Source organism: Silurus aristotelis (genome assembly GCF_946808225.1).
Source record: "Silurus aristotelis genome assembly, chromosome: 6".
NCBI classification, from domain to species: domain Eukaryota; kingdom Metazoa; phylum Chordata; class Actinopteri; order Siluriformes; family Siluridae; genus Silurus; species Silurus aristotelis.
In genome coordinates this window covers 29,598,822-29,622,888 of record NC_139579.1, presented here as the reverse complement: position 1 = coordinate 29,622,888, position 24,067 = coordinate 29,598,822, and the positions used below count along the sequence as shown (strand labels likewise).

Below are 24,067 nucleotides of genomic sequence, written 5' to 3'. Positions count from 1 at the left end.
CTTTGCGATTGTTGCTTGTCAGACTGTACAGACATGATCCCCATGTCACACTGTAGGATCTCGGCTGTCATAATGTCAGATTGTACTGACGCACACAAGAAAAAGCATCGTCTGAGGCTTTCGTCACGATCCGGGACAGAAATTCATCAGAGGAAATCAAAAGAATGCATCGGCCATTATTCGGCTATTGGTGAACATCTCAAACCCTCGATTATAGGAATGTTTTAGGGTTTTCAAAATTTGTCCCGACAACTAAATAGTGTCCAAAATCGCTGTATGTACCTGCCTCAAGTCTCCTTATTCATGGGAATGGAAAATCTTAATGCTCCCACATCCAAAGACATTCTCTACAATTGTAAGTTTCCAACTCTTTGGTAACAGTTCGGGGAAGAACCACATCTGGCTGGAAAAAATTAGTTGTCGATTTTAGTGCAAATTCCAAGCAACGTTTCAGCGCACCCTGACCAGGAAATGTTTGTGTGTCTTCGCTCACTAAACATTGATTAAAGGGGTTGTGCATTTATTTATTTATTTATAAATGTGTTTTAACTAAACTGTGGGGATAATGAGCAACCAGTGTCTCTCACAGCTACAGAAAAACCAGGGTGTGTTTTCAGCAGGATGGCGTTGCGTTTTTGAAGGATCACTTCAAAGGCTTAGACCCAGAAGGTTGCGACTTCCCGCCAAGCTGTCACCTAGTCTAAAAATATCATGGAAGCACTGCAGTAGTCGAGCATTTCACATGATTACATCGTGTCTATGAGTCTTTGATAATATTCCACAAGGTTGGGGATAAAAAAAAAATAAGACTAAGACCACAAGCAAGCAAATAGAGCAGGTTCCCAGATTGTTGTTGTTTTTCCTTTTTTTTTTTTTCTTCTTTTAAATAAACTTTTAGCCTCATTTAAAGAGAGAATTTTTTTTCTTAATAATGTAGCATGTAAATGTTTGCGAAAAGCCCTGATTTTCTTTGATCCCCAGTAACATAAAGAGAACGTTCCAGACCCTCCCAGTCATCTGCATATATGCTGCCCACAAAACTCCATAATAAGGAGTTTTGACTAATTTCGTGTAAATTAATATTTCATAATATATTTCACAACCAAAAAATTTCTTCACTCAGCTGAGATATTTATTTGCATAGACTAACCCATCTCCTATTACAGTAATCCCCCCGTTTATCGCGGTGGTTACGTTCCAAAACCGCCCCCGATAAACCGCAATAAACGGACACCACCCCAAAAATGCTATTTTACATATACAGTACTGTACTGTGTTAACATTTTACTTCATTTTATAATTAATAATTATATTAATAAATGTCATTTCTTTTAACATAAAACTCCATAAAAACAATTCCCTATAAGTGTTTTGGTCTATCGTGCTCTCCGCGAGAGGCCGGGAAAATCAGCCAAACTAATTAGTTACGTGGCAAACGCAATTCCGTGATAAACCAGGGGGGGCGCCAGATTTCAACCGCGGTAAAACGGCGGCTTAATGTATTTTGTCTTTATTGAACTTATTTATTGTTTTGTTTTTTTCTCTTTCTCTTCGCCATTTTAATCATATTCTTTCATTAATGCCCTTCGCTTTTCACCAACTGGATTGTGACTAAATGGATTAGCATGAGAATGTGTTTTGTGATGAGAGTCGACTTTTATTGTCGTCGTACAGAGTACAAGCACAAAACCAATGAAACGCAGTTCGCATCTAACCACAAGTGCAAATAGCAATATGTTTACATGCATGTATACATAGAATATGGTGTTGTTTTAAAAAGTGCAGGTATGAGCGCAGTGCAAATGACACGGTCCATTATCAACTTTTTTTTTAATAGAAGCTACAAAGCAATAACCACAAGCAGTTTACACTTCACAGTATATTCCAGATCTTAAACTACAGTAATCTATATGAAATAAAAGTCGAAATGATATGTTTAGGTGAAGATCAAGTCGAGGTTTACATTAGGTAGCCTTATTATTCATAACTTCACACACACTCAGAAGCCAATACGATTAGAGCGTGTTTTTTTTTTTTTTAGAGAGTGAACGAATGAACCTGTCTGTATCTGCAAATTCAGCTTGATGTGAAGATGCCTGTGTCTTTCTTTATCATCGTATAAGCTGAAGATAAAGGTGGAAGTGGTTGTGGGCGAAGGCGGTATGCTAATGTGCTGTGTAGAAAAGCAGAGTTCGCTGAGTCTTGAGGGAGGACGTTGGAATTTTCAGTTCGATTCCTTTCTATTTGTATAGCACTTTCAGCAAAGCAGCTTTACAGAGATTATAAAGTCGAATGTATACGTTTAGTGCCTGTAAATTTGTTACTTAACAAGAAAGATTTAGAGGAACCAGAGGAACCTTATTTGGGTTGCACAGACTGTCCATTCATTACAGTTCCTTTATTGTTGAGGTGCACTGTTCTGTTTAAATGTTCAATGTATTCCAGTTCATTCGAACTGTAGTCCTGAGCCATTGTAGGAAATCCATCCTCAAAGTTCTTGAGTTGCTCAGGAACCTCAGGCTGTTGATGTGGAACCCTCCTCAGCTGTACAGAGTGGTCTGCGATTGAAGAGACCATCGTGATGAATCCAGCAGATCCAAAGAGAAGAAAGGGACCAGAAAACTGGTCAGGGGAGAGAAGGAATGTAGATGGATGACAGTAAAAGGAAATCTTAACATTGCTTCTCTACAAAAGTACTGTTAAGCAGAACCAAACCTGTGGGTTTATTTGATGTTCAGGTGTATTTTAATGATTTGATTATTTTTTTTATTTAATAAATTTTTTTGGTACCATGTGACTTGGGAAGATGTGAAATTCCACCGAGTGCTGCTGCAGGGGAGTCCTGTGACCTCGCACTCGCAGCTACCAAATTCCACACAGAGGCCTCGGGGGGCTGCTCTCATTTTTCCACCAGCATGGAAAATAACTCTGAGGCTTTTTAGAGCCTGAAAAATACACTTGCACATATACACTTTTATACTGTAGATTCTCTCTCTCTCTCTCTCTCTCTCTCTCTCTCTCTCTCTCTCTCTCTCTCTCCATATGGAGCACTGTGTGTGTGCATTGCTTTGCCGTGTAGCTTCAGACTGGCTTGCTGAAATTTCTCAGAGACCAGACTTGTTCGAATCGCTTTTCATTTTGCTTTCGTTTCAGAAAACTCATTAAAAAGGTTAGTGACCAGAATTCGCAGTAATTTCTTGTGAAACGGTTTGTGTTACAGGATGATATTGCGTGTAAGTCTCCGCCGTAATCATGTCTACGCCAGTTTCCTAACTGAACTGCTGTTCTTCCCCTACAGGTTTGTCCCTATTTGGTTTTGATGCTAATGTAACAGTACTGATCACCCTGCTGGTGGAGTTTAATAGGAAGTTGGTTTTGTAATCAGTTGTAAGCTGAAGTGACTCAAAGTTTTTCCATTCTTCTTCTGAGGAACTGCATCTGCTGCTACACTGGGTGAGATTTACATCTCTGACACGGTGGTGCTGAAATAGTCATGTGGATGTGTAATGTGTGGGTGTATGCTTATGGGAGTGTGTGAGGGATGTGTACAGTGGGTACGGAAAGTATTCAGACCCCCTTAAATTTTTCACTTTTTGTTATATTGCAGCCATTTGCTAAAATCATTTAGGTTCATTCTTCTTCCTCATGAATGTACACATAGCTCCCCATACTGACAGAAAAACACAGAATTGTTGACATTGTTGCAGATTTATTAAAAAAGAAAAACTGAACTATCACATGGTCCTAAGTATTCAGACCCTTTTCAGTATTTAGTAGAAGCCCCCTTTGATCTAATACAGCCAGTAGTCTTTTTGGGAAAGATGCAACAAGTCTTTCACACCTGGATTTGGGGATCCTCTGCCATTCCTCCTTGCAGATCCTCTCCAGTTCTGTCAGGTTGGATGGTAAACGTTGGTGGACAGCCATTTTTAGGTCTCTCCAGAGATGCTCAATTGGGTTTAAGTCAGGGCTCTGGCTGGGCCATTCAAGAACAGTCACGGAGTTGTTGTGAAGCCACTCCTTGGTTATTGTAGCTGTGTGCTTATGGTCATTGTCTTGTTGGAAGGTAAACCTTCGGCCCAGTCTGAGGTCCAGAGCACTCTGGAGAAGGTTTTTGTCCAGGATATCCCTGTACTTGGCCGCATTCATCTTTCCCTCGATTGCAACCAGTCGTCCTGTCCCTGCAGCTGAAAAACACCCCCACAGCATGATGCTGCCACCACCATGCTTCACTGTTGGGACTGCATTGGACAGGTGATGAGCAGTGCCTGGTTTTCTCCACACATACCGCTTAGAATTAAGGCCAAAAAGTTCTATTTTGGTCTCATCAGACCAGAGAATCTTATTTCTCACCATCTTGGAGTCCTTCAGGTGTTTTTTAGCAAACTCCATGCGGGCTTTCATGTGTCTTACACTGAGGAGAGGCTTCCGTCGGGCCACTCTGCCATGAAGCCCCGACTGGTGGAGGGCTGCAGTGATGGTTGACTTTCTTCAACTTTCTCCCATCTCCTGACTGCATCTCTGGAGCTCAGCCACAGTGATCTTTGGGTTCTTCTTTACCTCTCTCACCAAGGCTCTTCTCCCCCGATAGCTCAGTTTGGCCGGACGGCCAGCTCTAGGAAGGGTTCTGGTCGTCCCAAACGTCTTTCATTTGAGGATTATGGAGGCCACTGTGCTCTTAGGAATCTCAAGTGCAGCAGAAATCTTTTTGTAACCTTGGCCAGATCTGTGCTTTGCCACAATTCTGTCTCTGAGCTCTTCAGGCAGTTCCTTTGACCTCATGATTCTCATTTGCTCTGACATGCATTGTGATCTGGAAGGTCTTATATAGACAGGTGTGTGGCTTTCCTAATCAAGTCCAATCAGTATAATCAAACACAGCTGGACTCAAATGAAGGTGTAGAACCATCTCAAGGATGATCAGAAGAAATGGAAAGCACCTGAGTTAAATATATGAGTGTCACAGCAAAGGGTCTGAATACTTAGGACCATGTGATTTTTTCTTTTTTAATAAATCTGCAACAATGTCAACAATTCTGTGTTTTTCTGTCAGTATGGGGAGCTGTGTGTACATTCATGAGGAAGAAGAATGAACTTAAATGATTTTAGCAAATGGCTGCAATATAACATAGAGTGAAAAATGTAAGGGGGTCTGAATACTTTCCGTACCCACTGTATATGGAGTGTAATGAGTAGGAGAGTGTGAGGGATGTGTATATGGGTGTGTGAGGGATGTGTACATGGAGTGTGATGAGTAGGAGAGTGTGAGGGATGTGTACATGGAGTGTGATGAGTAGGAGAGTGTGAGGGATGTGTACATGGAGTGTGATGAGTAGGAGAGTGTGAGGGATGTGTACATGGAGTGTGATGAGTAGGAGAGTGTGAGGGATGTGTACATGGAGTGTGATGAGTAGGAGAGTGTGAGGGATGTGTACATGGAGTGTGATGAGGAGGGATGTGTGTTTATGGTAGTGTAATGAGTAGGAGTGTGTGAGGGATGTGTATATGGAGTGTGTGAGGGATGTGTATATGGAGTGTGTGAGGGATGTGTATATGGAGTGTGTGAGGGATGTGTATATGGAGTGTGTGAGGGATGTGTATATGGAGTGTGATGAGGAGGGATGTGTGTTTATGGTAGTGTAATGAGTAGGAGTGTGTGAGGGATGTGTATATGGAGTGTGATGAGTTGGAGAATGTGAGGGATGTGTATATGGAGTGTGATGAGGAGGGATGTGTGTTTATGGTAGTGTAATGAGTAGGAGTGTGTGAGGGATGTGTGTTTATGGTAGTGTAATGAGTAGGAGTGTGTGAGGGATGTGTATATGGAGTGTGTGAGGGATGTGTTTATGGAGTGTGTGAGGGATGTGTATATGAAGTGTGTGAGGGATGTGTATATGGAGTGTGTGAGGGATGTGTATATGGAGTGTGTGAGGGATGTGTATATGGAGTGTGTGAGGGATGTGTATATGGAGTGTGTGAGGGATGTGTATATGGAGTGTGTGAGGGATGTGTATATGGAGTGTGATGAGGAGGGATGTGTGTTTATGGTAGTGTAATGAGTAGGAGTGTGTGAGGGATGTGTATATGGAGTGTGATGAGTTGGAGAATGTGAGGGATGTGTATATGGAGTGTGATGAGGAGGGATGTGTGTTTATGGTAGTGTAATGAGTAGGAGTGTGTGAGGGATGTGTGTTTATGGTAGTGTAATGAGTAGGAGTGTGTGAGGGATGTGTATATGGAGTGTGTGAGGGATGTGTTTATGGAGTGTGTGAGGGATGTGTATATGAAGTGTGTGAGGGATGTGTATATGGAGTGTGTGAGGGATGTGTATATGGAGTGTGTGAGGGATGTGTTTATGGTAGTGTAATGAGTAGGAGTGTGTGAGGGATGTGTATATGAAGTGTGTGAGGGATGTGTATATGAAGTGTGTGAGGGATGTGTATATGAAGTGTGTGAGGGATGTGTATATGGAGTGTGTGAGGGATGTGTATATGGAGTGTGTGAGGGATGTGTATATGGAGTGTGTGAGGGATGTGTTTATGGTAGTGTAATGAGTAGGAGTGTGTGAGGGATGTGTATATGAAGTGTGTGAGGGATGTGTATATGAAGTGTGTGAGGGATGTGTATATGAAGTGTGTGAGGGATGTGTATATGAAGTGTGTGAGGGATGTGTATATGGAGTGTGTGAGGGATGTGTATATGGAGTGTGATGAGGAGGGATGTGTGTTTATGGTAGTGTAATGAGGAGGGATGTGTGTTTATGGTAGTGTAATGAGGAGGGATGTGTGTTTATGGTAGTGTAATGAGTAGGAGTGTGTGAGGGATGTGTGTTTATGGTAGTGTAATGAGTAGGAGTGTGTGAGGGATGTGTGTTTATGGTAGTGTAATGAGTAGGAGTGTGTGAGGGATGTGTATATGGAGTGTGTGAGGGATGTGTATATGGAGTGTGTGAGGGATGTGTATATGGAGTGTGTGAGGGATGTGTATATGGAGTGTGTAAGGGATGTTTATATGGAGTGTGTGAGGGATGTGTATATGGAGTGTGATGAGGAGGGATGTGTGTTTATGGTAGTGTAATGAGTAGGAGTGTGTGAGGGATGTGTGTTTATGGTAGTGTAATGAGTAGGAGTGTGTGAGGGATGTGTATATGGAGTGTGTGAGGGATGTGTATATGAAGTGTGTGAGGGATGTGTATATGGAGTGTGTGAGGGATGTGTTTATGGTAGTGTAATGAGTAGGAGTGTGTGAGGGATGTGTATATGAAGTGTGTGAGGGATGTGTATATGAAGTGTGTGAGGGATGTGTATATGAAGTGTGTGAGGGATGTGTATATGAAGTGTGTGAGGGATGTGTATATGAAGTGTGTGAGGGATGTGTATATGGAGTGTGATGAGGAGGGATGTGTGTTTATGGTAGTGTAATGAGTAGGAGTGTGTGAGGGATGTGTGTTTATGGTAGTGTAATGAGTAGGAGTGTGTGAGGGATGTGTATATGGAGTGTGTGAGGGATGTGTATATGGAGTGTGTGAGGGATGTGTATATGGAGTGTGTGAGGGATGTGTATATGGAGTGTGTGAGGGATGTGTATATGGAGTGTGTGAGGGATGTGTATGTGGAGTGTGTGAGGGATGTGTATATGGAGTGTGTGAGGGATGTGTATATGGAGTGTGATGAGGAGGGATGTGTATATGGAGTGTGATGAGGAGGGATGTGTATATGGAGTGTGATGAGGAGGGATGTGTATATGGAGTGTGATGAGGAGGGATGTGTATATGGAGTGTGATGAGTAGGAGTGTGTGAGGGATGTGTGTTTATGGTAGTGTAATGAGTAGGAGTGTGTGAGGGATGTGTATATGGAGTGTGTGAGGGATGTGTATATGGAGTGTGTGAGGGATGTGTATATGGAGTGTGTGAGGGATGTGTATATGGAGTGTGTGAGGGATGTGTATATGGAGTGTGTGAGGGATGTGTATATGGAGTGTGTGAGGGATGTGTATATGGAGTGTGTGAGGGATGTGTATATGGAGTGTGTGAGGGATGTGTATATGGAGTGTGATGAGGAGGGATGCGTGTTTATGGTAGTGTAATGAGTAGGAGTGTGTGAGGGATGTGTGTTTATGGTAGTGTAATGAGTAGGAGTGTGTGAGGGATGTGTGTTTATGGTAGTGTAATGAGTAGGAGTGTGTGAGGGATGTGTATACGGTAGTGTTAAGTTCTTCCTGATGACGCCTTCTTTCACTCGTTATCCTTCGTTTTCAGTCTGTTGCACATCCAGTGGCTTTGCATTGCTGCTGGTACTGCAGGTTGGGTTTTCTTACCCTTATATCAGACTCCTGTCCTTTTGGAGGCACTTGACTGTAGAAAACCAGGATAGCTGTGCTGGTCACAACGTAGCTCAGATATTAGTCTTCAGTTCAATTAAATAAAATTCTATTTGTTTACTAACCAGCCAAAACATTATTATCCTATAACATTATGAGCGGTGAAGTGAATAACACTGATTATCTCTTCATCCTGGCATCTGTTAGTGGGTGGGATTTATTAGGCAGCAAGCAAACATTTTGTCCTCAAAGTTAAGGTGTCAGAAGCAGAAAAAATGGGCAAGTGTAAGGATTTAAGTGAGTTTGACAAGGTCCAAATTGTGATGTCTGGACGAGTGGGTCAGAGCATCTCCAAAACTGCAGCTCTTGTGGGATGTTCCTGGGCTGCAGAGGTCTGTATAAAAATAAAAGTGCTCTAGAGAGGGAACAGTGGTGAACCGGCGAGAGGATCACAGGCAACCGAGGTTCATTGATGCACGTGGGCAGCGAAGGCTGGCCCGTGTGCTCCGATTCTTCAGACGAGCTCCTGTAGCCCAAACTGCTGAAGAAGTTCATGCTGTTGATGCTCGAAGGGGCACGACTGTTTTGTCAGTAGAATGGGGACCAACGCAATATTAGGCAGGTGGTCATAATGTTATGCCTGATTGGTGTATGAAGATGATCTGTGGCCATTCATTTATACCTGGTCAGTGTGTAATGCTTTTAACAAGGACATTGTCCCAAAGTACCTTCACACTGAGAAACACTTTAGGAATATAACTTTTGAATGTATAACTTAGAAGTTTATTTTAAATGAACAAGCCAGTGGTGATGGTAGCAAGGACAAGCTCCATGAGATGTAAAAATCCCATGTGTTTTTTTTTTTTTTTTTTTTTTTTTTTTATCAAAATAAAAAAATATTTTGCATCAGTCTATTGCTCTGGTTTCGAGCTGCTCGGTATGGATTACTTTGGCCTGTCAGTCCTAAACAGGGAGCTTTTCATTATTTTCTCATTGTCCATGAAGACATCATTAATGACACAATGTTTCTTCAATCATTTTACCTTTATTAAGTAATAGTAAGAGTAAATTGCATTTTGGAGCAGATACTGTCCTATGCTCTTCTGAGGACCATCGTTATTCACTTCTTGCCAAGTCTTCATGCCAAGTTCCTAACAACATCTTCAATGAGATGGACTGCGACTGCGAGGAATTATTCACTGTTTCCACTACTATTATGGCCTCCTGTTGGTCATGTTGACATTTCCCTGGGCATTTGTCCGTACCAAGAATTGTCGTGCAAATTGAAGTACAGATGTTGAATCCAGTCATGTTTTCAAAACAAGAACAATAAAGTCTGCATGGTTTCAGATTACTCATATGTACCATATGTTCCTGAGAGAAGCTCGGACACTCCCGTATTTACTAGCTAGTTTGGTAACCACTCAAATAAACGCTAAATAAAGCACTCCACAAAAATGGCTATAATGTAAACGGCTATGAACCCGAGTTCACATCTGTTCTTAGACTTCTATTCTGCTGGTCACTTTGCAGTTTAACACTTTGATGAACAAATGTACAGGGATATTTGACATTTGCAGCTATGTGTGGTTCTTTCCCGAATTATGAGGTCTACAATTTTGTTTCTGGTGTCCTTTGACAGCTCTTTGGTCTTGGCCATAGTGGAATTTGGAGTCTGAATGTTTGAGGTTGTGGACAGGCATCTTTTATACTGATAACGAGTTCAAACAGGTGCCATTAATACAGGTAACAAGTAGAGGACAGAGGAGCCTCTTAAACAAGTTCTTCTTAAAAAATCAGACAGTGATTTTTCGGTATTTTTTTTTTTTTCATTTTGTCTCTCATAGTTGAAGTGTACCTATGATTAAAATTACAGGCTTCTCTCATCTTTTTAAGTGGGAGAACTTGCACAATTGGTGGCTGACTAAATACTTTTTTGCCCCACTGTGTGTGTGTGTGTGTGTGTGTGTGTGTGTGTGTGTGTGTGTGTGTGTGTGTGTGTGTGTGTGTGTGTGTGTGTGTGTGATTTCCAGTATCCGCTCAGTAAAACGAGGTATAAGATAGAGCTGATTAACCTGCATCTTGTGATGACGTACTGCATGTAAAAAGCTGCAGTGTAAAAAATGGAAATATAAAAAAACAAAAAAAAAACCCTACAAACTGCAATGAGGTTATAAGATCAGCAGAGAAAGTAATGGAAGCAGTTCAATCATTTGAGGTCTTTGCCTCCAGGTAGTGGCTGTTGGTTCGAGATATTGCAAGAACGAGTTTGTAAGATTGGTGTGCAGTTCTGATTGTAACCTACAGATGAACAAATTTACATTTTGGAATTGATCCAAAAAGCACCAAGGTCACTTGCCAGTAACTTGCCCTTTTTTTTTTTTTCCTCCTCTGTGAAGGACATTTGTATTTTAGATATACAGTTATAGCAAGAAGGTCTCGACTGATCTTTCTACACGAGTGCGTTCAGGTTCCTCATAATGTACAATTTTTGTTCAAATGAGCGTGGTCGTACAAGCTCTTCGGAGATCATGTCACTTCTGAGCGCTTGAATTCCCGAGCTGTGAAAGGTCTAATGCTTGTAGAAAGCAACGGCAAAAATCAAATTCAGATTTTTTTTTTTTTTTACACGAAGGAGCACGAGACTTTTAAACAGGTCAAAAGCAAATAAATCGTATTTCTCCATATATTTTGCCCAGATCAAATTTTGCTTGGCTGCCCGACCCTATCGAAGATCCTCTGGGATGCGTGCACATGGGCGTTTGTATCAAAGTGTAACCTTTCGGCTCAAACTGCTAGTTCTTGATGCACTGTAATCCAACACACCCATGTTCTTACATGCGTATTTCATTACAGGCGTATGTTATTGCTGAAACTGTGAGAAAAAGGAAACTGAAACTGCAGCATCCTGCTCAGATTTTGCACGATAACGTTCTGAGAAAACGTCTTTCTCAGCCAGAAAGTTTATAGCAATATTTATGATATTTATTTAAATGTAACTGATCGGGGAAGCTCGCTCCATGCTTTCTCTCATTCGTGTGGGTGAGTGGATGCTTGATTTAGACTCTCAGATTTTCAGATCTCCAAAGTTTGAGTTTCATTTTCTATTAGAGGTTTAATGGTGCACCAGAACATGAAAAAGTGGTGATGTGCATTATGACTATGTACGTTTCACTTCAGCATTAAGAATCTGAACTAAGAGCGAGAGGTCTTGATCTGTGCAATCCATAGTACTAAAGTTTATTGAATGGACAGTCTGAACAGTATTTTTGCATAACCTTTTTACACACAACCTTCATATTATATATGGACAATCCTTCTTGCAGAACCTACTGTAGTGGTCGGCGCTACTGTGTTACTGGTTTCCATGGCTCTTGTCAATATTTTTTTTTTTTCTCCACTAGCTTGTTTTTGTTTAAACTGACACCTCTGATGCATTTTTTTGTTTATTCAATCGCTTTTTGAGGAAATTTCTACATCTATTTCTTTAAGATCCAGTTATCTACCTGTCTGTCTATATATCTCTCTTTACATTATTTTGTAAAGTGAAAGATTTGTGATAGGGGCAAAACTGACCGTTTCTGTAAAGCTACAATAAAACCAACTACCTGCATGTCTTCCCTCACCACATCCATGAACCTCCTCCTTGATATTCCTCTTTTCCTCCTTCCTGGTGGCTCCATCCTCATCATTCTCCTACCGATATACCCCATGTCCCTCCTCCGCACATGTCCAAACCATCTCAATCTCGCCTTCCTCACCTTGTCATGGAATTTATGGAGTAATAGTTGTATATTGACACGACACACACGTGGATTATTGTTTATGATTCAGGAATAAAAAATAGGGGCCTTTTCAATTATATTTCCTTATTTTGTGCAAAACTTTTGAGAAACCAAGTGAAATGAATCACGACGTCATCATTGTGAATGAAATCACAAGTACACGTGGGGGTCCGATAGTTAATCTAGTAGTATATTAGAGGCTTCTCTTATTCAAACCCACTATATATTTCCTGTGTAGCATCGCAACATCATCCATCACACTTTCTACCCAACATTTGGTTAAAAATATCATGGAGGTTTCCATTTTGAGCAGATTTTTGCTCAAAAAATGTCTCTGGCCATCCTGAAAAAATTGTAAGCAAAATTCCAAGTACTGAAAAGTACTAAATTATCAGGAATTTATTTACCAACCACAGGTTTCACAACAGCAGCCCCTTTAATCTTACTCATAATGACCAGTCATTCCAAATGACTCATTCTGCAGTGATTGGTCATGAGCTTTCTCCACGATGTCTTCAGTATAACTACTCAGTCCAGTATTATGTAGAGTTGAGATGTATGTCTAAATTGTCTGGAACAACCACTATTTTGTGATTTAACACTTGTTCAGTTCTTTTGGTGATACCAAGAATGTGCGCATTTAAATGTAAACAAAACATGGAGCTTCAGGAGACTGAAATTTCCCTTGTAAATACCTGATGTGCCGTGTCTGCACGAGATGATGCACAGAGATGTCGTCAGAGGTGGGAGGAAGCTACCGATAATAGCCAAGCCAAGATTAGACTGCACATGAACCAGATTCTTATTTTAAATAACTATGTGGTTGTAGATTTGACTTTCGAGGTCATTTCTGAACAGTAAATTAATCCGGCTTACTTCCTGTACACTTTTGAAATCTTTAAAGGGGGGACAATTTTTGGCAATCACACATCAATCTTAAGTACCTATCGAGTAGCATTGCATCCTGCATATCTCAAAAGAGTCTTATCAGGTTTATAAAAGAAAAATCCGGCTCCTCTATCAGTCGAGCTCCTGGAGGTGTGGTGTGGGTGGAGCAAAAGAGTCATGAGCACGCTCAGCTTGTGGGTAGCGATCGTCTGCAAGCTGTGTCATCGCTAGAAATAAAACAGGAACAAAAACTTTAGGCTAACAATCAGACGTATATATTTGATCCAGAATCGGATCCCGAGTCTGACTACAGCGGGACATGTCTATATGGTAACTAATGAACAAGGTGGTTCTTACCTCACATCCGATTACACACTTGTTGGAGACGTTCTTCTCGAGCAATTCTTGTGCAGCAACGCCTTCTGTTACCGAATGAAGCACGGTGATGGGTGTGCTCTTTCTTTTCGCTCTATTTGCTGTGTGTGTGTGCGTGTGCACTCTTTCAGGAGAAGTGCCCAAACAAGGAATTCTGCCCTTCATGATGTCATAAAGGGCTTATACTAAAGAAAATTTTTTTTTCTGAAACTTATACGAAACCGAAAGGAGTGTATTTGGAACAGTAAAATTAATATTCGTTTGATTTTATTCCTGTTCTTTATGGATATTTGCCAGTTTACATCCAAGGTTTGGAAAGCTGTGTCGACTAAGAAGGCTGTACAAATGACTGCAGTCATCTGACTCACAAAAATACAGTTTGGGATGTGTAACTGTACGATAATCTCATAGTATTGTTGTTTGTTCAGACTTTCCACTGCAGCATAAACGCTCATTCAGACTGAATGAAAGATGCTGTGAGGGTACACGCGATGCTGACGATGTAGTCGTGTAAAGAGGCGGCTGTGCAAGTTGACAAGCCCACCTATTGTCTTTGGTGCGAACGTGCAGCTTGTTCAACATCTTCATCATGCCTGTCAATCTTTCTCTTTACCTTTTTTGGTCATATGCTTCGTTGTTATTGCTCCGTGATCTGTGTTTAATCCAGCCATAGTGCAGTCTGTCAAAACAAGGTGACTAATGAGAGCGAACGTTGCAGTCTTCGTCCTGTTCAATGGTTAAAACCCTCATTAATAGTTCTCCAACAGATCTCACACTGATCGACTGTTTATTCCTACACTTGTCTTTTAAATAAAACCTTGGCACCGGATAAAGGAAGAACAAGTTGGAGGAAAAGCCGAAATAAATAAATGCTGACAGATCACTCTAAAAAAAAAAAAAAATAGCCTATTGGAATTACAATGAAAAATGTGAGAAAAAATTGAATGTTAACAGTCAGATTTTTGTAGCTCTTACGCAAGCAACATTAATGCATGTGAGCGAGAGGAAATTTTACTTCACTAGCGAAGGTTTAATGTCAAACATCCCGATTAGTTTTTAACTCTCGTTCGGTATAATGGCCTCATGCACAGGAAGGTATTTGGGAGCAATCCGAAAAGCGTTTTCCACTTTGCCTCGGTACCTTTTGAATGAGTTTTGGCCCAGAGAGGAGAGCGGCGTTTCTGCGTCATGTTCACGCATGACTACTTCTTTGCATGTATGATGCAATATCTTTTTTTTTTTTTTTATTATTATTATTATTCTCATTTGTCAGCTTATGGTCTTGTGTACTTTCTTATCTTTTTAACAAAGAAACTTCTATCTTTTTATTTTGTGCAGTTTGTATAGTATAGAGTTTAGTGTTGGCGTGTTGGTTTTTCCACCATTAGAAATTATTTATTTATTTATTTATTTATTTATTTTTGGGTGTGTTAAAAACACGAGTGGCAAAAGGAGATTCTTGTGACAGAAGGTGCATATATAAGTAAAATGTAATATATAAAATGTTTAACAGAAGCATTAATTGTAGCTATAAATGGATAAAAGGCATAGTGTGTCATTTAGGAGTAAACTAGAAATTGTAATGATTGACAAACAGTAAAATCCCGTTGTACGAGCATAATTCGTTCTGGAAAATTGCTCGTAGGTCCATTTGCTCGTACGTTCGAACTGATTTTCCCCATATGAATGAATGTAAAAGCGATTGAATCCGTTCAGAAACCTCATTCGATCGCTTATTTCTGCACTTAAAAAGTATTCGTAGCCTATTTTAACAAACAAATACACCGCAAATTACCATAATGTAAACATAATTTAACACCTACCCATGTGGTAGTGGTTGATTGCGAGTGTGAGAAGCGCACCACGCTCGTAAACTTCTTGGTTTCCATGGTAATTCTATTTACTTTCTATTTACTACTATTAGTTGCTCGTACAACAGGGTTTTACTGTATTGCTATGGTATAAGAGAAATAAACCACTTCAAATGGTAAACGTAATCCTTTAACATGAATTATTACATGGTAACGTTTTAATTCAGGCCACAATCTTACATTATTGTGGTAATAAATGCGAACTGAACTTCATTTTCTTTTTGTCCCAGAGAATAACATTTTTTTTGGTTGATCATTTAGCCCGGGTTTGAATACAACATTTTTGTAGAACAGTGCTTTATTTGGACACGTGTGGACTTGCGTGTGTGTGTGGGCCATGTAAAATCAGCTATACATCACACCATCTGCACAGCATGCCTACACTGGCCGTTTTTTTAGAAAATGCTGATGGTGGAAAAAGCTCTGATTTCACAGGAGACAAATTTCACAGGCATTGTGTTTCGTGTTATCATCCTACTCTATATTTCATCATAAGCCGTTTTGTCCAGATTTTCAATGGTGCTAGTTTTTCTTCCATGTCAATCACAGCAACACTGAGAGTCTCTCCTGGGTGTCTGAGTTCATGTATGTAGAAGAGGGGCAGATGACACTTTCTTCAGAATGTGTTGCGCTGCCCTGTGCACATTGCGACTCTTTGAAAAGATTTGGAAGATGTGTTTCAGAGACTATTTATTAATAAAGCAAGGCAGTTTCGGGTATTGACAAAATGTATAATGTGTTAGCGGCCAGAGCAGCCCCTTTAAGAAGGTAGCGGATGGAGGTAAGACATGTGACCGAGGCATCATGACATGCATCAAGAGTGAGTCATAGACAGATGTGGAGGAGAAAATCCGGCAATTTTCCAAAATAAAACATCGTTCAGAATCAGATAATAAATAAAACGGAAATAATGTAAGTTATGTATTCTTTCTGTGCAGCCCGGTACCAATTGACCCCGGGGGTTGAGGACTACTGCTTTACATTGTATAGAGTGGAAGATCTCGAGTGGTCTACTATAGAGCTCTAGAACCCTACTGACTCTCTTTTGAGATGAATGTGAACGCTGACTGCAGCCCAGACCTCCTCACCTCACCTACATCACTACCTCACTTTACTAACACCCTCGTGTCTGAACGAGCGCAAATCTCCACGAAATTCAGTGGAACATCTTACCAGAAGAGTGGAGGTTATTCTAATAGCAAATGGGGATTAAATGTGGAATGGGAAGTTCAAAAAGTGCCAATCTTACGGTCATGTGTCCACAAACCTTTTTTCTATTAAGTGTATTTGCACTTTCTATTTACTTACAATTTAGAAAGCACAGAAAGTAAGCTTCAGGGCTTTATTCAATAACTTAATAACTTAATTACACAATATGTAAATGTGAACCTAATTCAAGCGTCAGATTGAGAAAAATGGTTGCCTTGGTGCATAGATTAGAATTTACATATATTTTTTGGAATTGTATTTAATAGAACAAATAGATGGAAATGCTCGTGTTATCTGTTCTCTCAATTTCTCTCTTGCACTGAATTTTTCACAATTTTCACACACACACACACACACACACACACACACACACACACACACACACACACACACACACACACACACACACTCTCTCTCTCTCTCTCTCTCGCTCTCTCGCTCTTTCGCTCTCTCTCTGTGTCTGTGTCTTTCTCTTTGTCTTTCACACACTTATGCTGTAAGTAGTCAGGATATGCAGTTGAACTTGCCATTCCGTGTGTGTGTGTGTGACGATTGGCACCGAATAAAAGTTTTCCACAGCCTAAATATTTAGCTGAAGCTTCAGGCGCTGCAGTCGTCAGAGTTGCGAACAGGGTGTTTATAAAGGAAAATAAAGGACATGCAGTCAAACTAAAACAAAAAGTAACACCACAATAAATAAATAAAAATAAATACATAAAGACCGTTACACCCAGAACAAATGAAAGACGCTTCAAATAAACAACACGTGGCATCAGTGATCTGCCTCTAGAGGCCGCTCTCGTGCTGTATAACCTGCTGTGCCACCCGGAAAAACTTATCAGTATAGATTTTTGCTAATAGTTCCACCAATCAAATATCGATAAAGATTAATCTGCAAAACCGATGAATCAGTTGACTTCTAAACAGGTTCGTTAATTAGCTAAGTAGGTGCAAATTAAAATTTAAGACTGTTTAAGAGCACTTCTGTGCATTTTCTTTTTTTTTTTTTTTTTATTATTTTCTTTTTTTTCTTCTTCTTTTCCCTCATATGTATTATTTCAGAAAAAAATCCCATGAAAGCAGGTCTATATGAGGTTATATAACTCTGGCACTTTTGAGACAAGTGGAACGTTTGTGTAAATTCAGTTTTTGCCCAAACGGCTGGGTTTGGAAAACTGATGCCTGCGTTCCACATTAAGCATCTGGAGTTTTCGGAGCGCCGTAATAAGTCGAGCTTTACTTTCCTCTTTCCTCTATTTTATATTATCCAGATTGCATAGCCCTGCTCTGAGTTTCCTCTGTTCCCTCTGACACACACCAACATTTGATGGTGGATTGAGTACAAATAGGCCACTTTAAGCTGTATAAACCTGTGCCAAAGTGATTTCTATATCAACAACATGCTTGATATTAGTTCGAGGTTGAAATCATATTCAGATGTGGAAATACACAGAGCCTGTTTTTGTTTTTTTGTGGTTTTTTTACAGCATTTTGTAAAAGAAAACAAACTATTGAATAGAGTGTAGATTTTGGAACTAGCAGATTGTTTTTGACTTTCAATGCGACTCGGACGGAGAAATAAAGAACAGTCATAATGAAAGAGTGTCGCAAATGAGGCAGATGGTTTATTTAGGGAGAAAAAATTGGATGAGACGGAGAAAGTAGCTGATTATGTTTGAGTGTAATTGACTGAGCATGTTCCACCAGCTGTTTCCACGTCCACAAGCAAACAGTGTTGCTGCTCCGAGAGTTTGCAAGCGAGGCGCCGAACAAAAAGGGACTTCTTTTTTTTTTTTTTCCATCTACGTTTCCTGACGCCGTGTGTGAATAATTATTCCTGCGCTTCCTCGATTAGTTTGCACGAATACACCTTTTAGTTTGTGTGTGAAACCGAACTGGATGCCTTACCCGCCCTGATTGATTATTCTGGCTGCGGTTCCGCCTCCAAGTCCCTAAACGAAATGAGTGTTAATGCATGGTTGTTGTTTTTGTTTTTTTCCTCTCCCCCCTACAGATTACTTCCTCGCTCCAGTTTTCATCTATCAAAGTATCACGATGGGGTAAAGATCAAGGTGGACGCCTTTGCCGTATAAACCTGTAGCATTAGCTGCCTGCCATCTTCTTTGACATCAGGTAACGCTTCCTAACAAATCCGAACAAAATGAAATGTAAAACCCTCATTTTTCTTCGGGTGTTGCTTAAAAGAGATTAGTAGGAGCGTCCCCCACAGGATGTGATTTGTAAAATGCATACCTCAAAATAACAATTTAACCAGCAGTTATGCGACACCGTAATCCAGATGGCTTTTCGTGGTGAAATTGTGGGGTGTGGTTGAATCACCGGGTTTGTAATGAAAAATAAATTAGCTTTGCATTTAGAACAGAGATGATCAACAGCGAGTGTGTGCAGACACTGTTTCCTTTTGTGAATAGCTGCTTTGGGTAGGGTTCACCAGGTTGTTCGACATTTTGGCTAAGAAGGAAAAAGGGAATTTTGTTTATCTTTTGTTAATCCACAGCTTGGTGCTGCTGGGATTTTAACTCGTGACCTTCCATTCCAGAGTCCAATGCCTTAACCACTAATCAGGTTTATTCAGGAGAGTTTAATTTATTGTTCTTTTTTTTTTTATTGTTGGTCAAATTTAAATTTTATATCACACGCACATTCATACAGAGTACGACGTTTAGTTAAATGCTTTTTACAACTGTCCAACATGTAAATAGAATATATATATAAAAAAAAAAGCGTATGTGTGTGTATATACATGTATAATATATTATGGCATGCCATTAAGGAAATTATCTATGAGAGATTTGAATTGAAAATATTTTGAAAGGATTCCGAATATATTGAATGAAACGAGAGAATATTGAATGGATTCTGAAGATATAGAATGAAAACCGATGTTATCAAGGCGCAGCGGCCATCCTGTACTTTAGGAATAATAATAAGAAAATATATACTTTAGGCAGAATGAGTGAGTCAGCGAACTTGGTAGCTGCAATTTTGAGAAAAAAAAGAGCTGGTTAACACATTGGTGATTGCGTGCAAAATCAGAATTGCGAGAAAAACAAGTCATAAGTATATATATTTTTTTCTTATTCTGCCAAAAGTACAAGATGGCAGCTTAACGTCGGTTTTCATTCAATATATTCAGTGTTTTCATTTAATATTTTTACAGTTCATTCAATATATTCAGAATCCAATATTTTCGAAGTTTTCATAATATTTTCTCATGAATAATTTTCCAAATAGCATGCAATATCTATCTATCTATCTACCTATCTACCTATCTACCTATCTACCTATCTACCTACCTACCTACCTACCTACCTAACTAACTAACTAACTATGCTGTAAAAGTTTTGGGTCTCCTATTTCAAGTGAAGGGAAAATCTCATGCTACCACATCAGGAAACATTTAATACAATTGTGTGCTTTGAAATGTGTGTTTACAGTTTGCGAAAGAGCCACATATGGCTGGAAAAGTCAGGTATCCCAGAACCTTTAAACGTATTTTACTTTCTGAAGATGCAGGGACAGGGCTAAATATTTCTGATGTTTTATTTTTAACGAGGAAGGACCTTACGTGGTCCACACCTTTTTCCTGGCTCTTTGAACTAGGCTTTATTTGGTAAATAGTTACAAAAACAATGGCTGTCCCAGTTTTAGAAGAGTAAATTCAGCCCCTCATTTAGTTTATGTATGTTGTATGTATGTGTATAGTATATAAGCTTTGTTCATGTTATACACATGTATTAAAACGAGAAAAGTGCTTTAAAAAGTGTCATATTAGTGATGTATACAGTAGATTTACAGAGACAATTTATTTGCTGTTTTCCTCTAATCGTGTTCAGCTGTTCTAGTCTGTTTGTGGTCAAATGGGATTTGCTGTGGGTCTCGAAAGTACTTCTCATGTCATGAGGGATTAGAAATACAGAGCACATGATGGTTAAGAAATATGTTGATTTAGATGAAGTGGAACAGCACAAGGAGTCATAAGACTGAAATGTAGGGACCGTGAAAATGAGCACAATCAAGAAAAAAATGAAAGGGTTGAAAAAGAAAATAGGGTTGGTTTAGTTGTGTGTGAGGAAGAAGAAGCCAGCACACACAATATGGAGATTGAGATCATAAATGCAACCACGCTGTAGACCAACCTGTCTGGTTGCTAAGACAAGGTTGCCTTAGGTCATAAAAGAGTGAGCATGTGTGTGTGAGAGAGAGAGAGAGACTTTCAGGGTGTTCAGCTTCAACCCAAGCTTCATGTGGAGCAACCCTTGGCCAAGCTTTGTTTATTGAAATACTCAAATTTATAAGAAAATATTTTTGACGGTATTTAAATGCATGATTTTCCCCGGGTATCTTCCTCAGTGTTTAACGATTTATCTTTGTGTTGATTTGTCATCTAACATGTCTCTCTGCATCTCGTTTGCACAGGTGGTGAACGCTGGCACAATGCACGGACCTCGGAGAAAGCTAAAGCTCATTGTGATGACTATAATGACCGCGTTCATCTTCATCATAGTGGAAATTTCGAGAAGCGCCAACCAGCATAAAAATGATCAGAAAGTTCGAATCCCCACCAAACCGTTTTGGGCCAAACTGGCCCCCAACAACGCTTTCTGGAACAGGCAGCAGCAGAAACTGGACCATTTGAACAATCCGATCCTGAAAGATCCAAACGCCACACTCGGAGTTCTTCCGGATTGGCTGAACGACACGGTCACTGAAGACCTCTGCAAGCCGGACCTCCAAGTCATGACACAAGTGAAGAATTTCAGCTTGCTCCCGGATCGTTTTAAACACTTTTTGTTGTATATGCGGTGCAGGACGTATCGCATGGTTGTGGACCAGCCTCAACTTTGCAAAGAGGAGCCATTTCTGCTGCTAGCCATCAAATCATTGGCGTCGCATTTTGACCGACGGCAGGCGATACGAGAGTCTTGGGGGCGAGGCGGTCGCTTGGCAAACAAGACCATCCTGACTATATTCCTCCTCGGCAACACCACCGCGGAAGACCATTTCCCGGACTTATCGCCAATGTTAGCGTACGAGAGCTCCGTGTATGGAGACATCCTCCAGTGGGACTACAGGGACTCCTTTTTTAACTTGACCATCAAAGAGGTCCTTTTCCTTGAGTGGTTCAGCACTCGCTGTCCGAATGCGAGCTTCATATTCAAGGGTGACGACGATGTCTTTGTCAACACTTTTCTTATCCTAGACTTCCTCAAGGGTCTGTCCCCTGCCAAGGCCCGTGACCTGTTTGTCGGGGATGTAATAACTAATGCTGGACCTCACCGGGACAAGAAGGTTAAGTACTACATCCCGGAGAGCATTTACGTAGGGGGTTACCCACCATACGCCGGTGGTGGTGGGTACCTTTACTCCGGAAAAGTGGCCCAGAGGCTTCACGGGATCATGAACAGGGTGCCGTTGTACCCCATTGACGACGTCTACACGGGGATGTGCCTTCGGAAGCTGGGACTTTCCCCGGAGAAGCACAAGGGATTTCGTACTTTCGGCATCGAGGAGAAATATCGGAACAACCCGTGCGCCTATAAAAGCCTGATGCTGGTTCACCCAAGAAATCCACAGGACATGATAAAAATATGGGCGTGGCTTAGCGAGCCCAGTTTAAATTGTCATTAAATCTTCACATGTGGCCTTTCAACAACTTCAACTAGTCTGTATTTGGCAGCTATGATGATTATTGTTATTATTATTATTATTATTATTGATCATGTGTGAGAGCCGATCCAAGCCTGTTTATGATCAAAGCTAATGGAGAACTTTTCAATAGTGTTACAGGTTTTTACACACTGATCCGTCACAGCGATTTATATCCCGGTGGAGTTTATGCTAAAGACCGTGAGAATCGTGGGAAAGTTCAGCTGGGTTGAACTTTGGCACAGTACACACCATAATCGAGCGTGTTTTGTTCTATCTTCTGGCTGTGTGATCTAGAAAAGCAAGTGCTGCTTTTTTCTTTTCTTGTTCTTGTTTTTTTTTTTGGTTCCTCCCAAAGCTTGAATCATGAAGGTAAAGGTATAGGACCCATGATAATCAGCACCACTTGATTAATATATTGTGAAACTGTTTGCTTATCATTGCGGTGGTGCTGATTCTCACACTTTTTTTTTTTTGTTTGTTTGTTTCCAAGGTTCATTGCGTGTCACTGATGTTTAATTTGTCCCCAAATACTGTTTTTTGTTTAAAAAAAAAAAAAAAAAAAAAAAAGCACACGAAGAAGAATGAAACGGGTTCGCTGCGTTTTCAGTCGGTGTGTAAGTATTGTGGGTGAGAAAAGTGATTTTTCTTGGTTATGTCTGATTACTGATTTTAAATGGAGCTATTGTATTTATCACAGGTTATTTATTCGTTTGCACAGTTTTTTTTGTTAGTTTTTTTAGGTTTTTGAATGTAATCGATGCAACACATTGTCTGTCTAGCCAAAGTGCATCATGCTGCATTCACATGATTCCGTTCACCTCTTCCAATGGAAGCTGTGCGACAACAAAAAACACTTGTGCCTTTCAATGAGAAACTAGCTTTCTTATTTCAGTATTTTCCCGAATGGACCAGGATATGGAATGAGAAAAGATTGGGCCATTCCATTTGTTTATCATTTGCTCTGTGGGTTTGTTTATCAGAGACCCATGTGCTTATCTTTATTCCCGTCCCATGACTCCATATCGGCTGCTCTCGCTGTTCTGTAACCACCGGGGCATGTCCAAGGTCTTATCTATTTTACAGTTACACCTGCTGGCTAGGTGTTGCAAGCACACCCTGCTCACATTTATCTTTTTTTTTTTTTTTTTTTCCTCAAATCAAGACACTGGATTCCTCTTATTCCGAAATCTGAGTGCAGTGTTGAGTGGATAGACTGTCTAGCTTGTTCTGACCATGTTTTCCTCTGCTGAACCAAAATAGAGCATTGTACCTGCTTGCAGTTTCCTCTGAAGTAATGTTTACACATCAGGATAGAGAAATAAACGGTAAACACCCATATTTATAGATTATTTAGATTGTACGGCTACCAGTCTTTCCAGCTGGAGTTCTGGCTTTGGAATCTTGCAGTTCGTGAAGCAGGACCATGCGGATTTGCCGTAGTGATCAATTTGAACGATCGTGACCTATGGGTTTATATTTTTCATATCGCATTAGAGTTCAGCAGGTCACTTTTATACCTGTTTCTGTTTGAACCCTGAAATATCTTTGGGAACTATAATAAAAATAATAACCCTGGAACTTCCTGACCAAAAGATACATTTATTCGATTAAATGCGTGACGAAGTGAACAGAACATTTTATTTGTGATTTACGTATAATTAGGAGAAAGTACCCAACAAATAGACGTGACCTGATTATGCTGAAAGGTTTTTTTTGCGACTAAAACGCATCGAGCAGTCGTACGAGGCTGCAACGAAAAAAACCAAACTCATAATTTTATAATAACGAGAAAGAAACAGCCTTTTTTTTTTTTACGCAGTTCTGCCTGTATTTCTCCTACTGTTCTTCTTTATTGCTGACTTTTTGTCTATTTGTAACTTGACACGCACATGCACATTGTTTGTTTTTCTGTATGATTTAAATAAAAGACAATTGAAATGTTTGTA

At 40.2% G+C, this 24,067-nt stretch overlaps 1 protein-coding gene and 1 long non-coding RNA gene across 3 annotated transcripts in view; one reads left to right on the top strand and one right to left on the bottom strand.

The window, feature by feature from the left end:
• Positions 1 to 24,067, top strand: part of b3gnt2b (UDP-GlcNAc:betaGal beta-1,3-N-acetylglucosaminyltransferase 2b) — a 29,776-nt gene extending 5,709 nt beyond the window's left edge. Inside the window, exons 2-4 of one of the 2 annotated variants that reach the window (XM_083544811.1) lie at positions 3,221 to 3,298; positions 18,463 to 18,581; positions 20,889 to 24,067. In XM_083544811.1, the coding sequence (XP_083400937.1) occupies positions 20,907 to 22,100 (1,194 nt within the window). In that variant the 5' untranslated portion in view covers positions 3,221 to 3,298; positions 18,463 to 18,581; positions 20,889 to 20,906 and the 3' untranslated portion in view covers positions 22,101 to 24,067. The remainder of the gene's footprint in view (positions 1 to 3,220; positions 3,299 to 18,462; positions 18,582 to 20,888) is intronic. The other variant, XM_083544810.1, reaches the window with a different exon arrangement.
• On the bottom strand, positions 19,206 to 22,688 carry LOC310727966. The gene is made up of 2 exons (XR_014534140.1): positions 19,799 to 22,688; positions 19,206 to 19,753 (listed from the first exon to the last, which is right to left on the bottom strand). It is a non-coding gene; the product is annotated as an uncharacterized lncRNA (long non-coding RNA).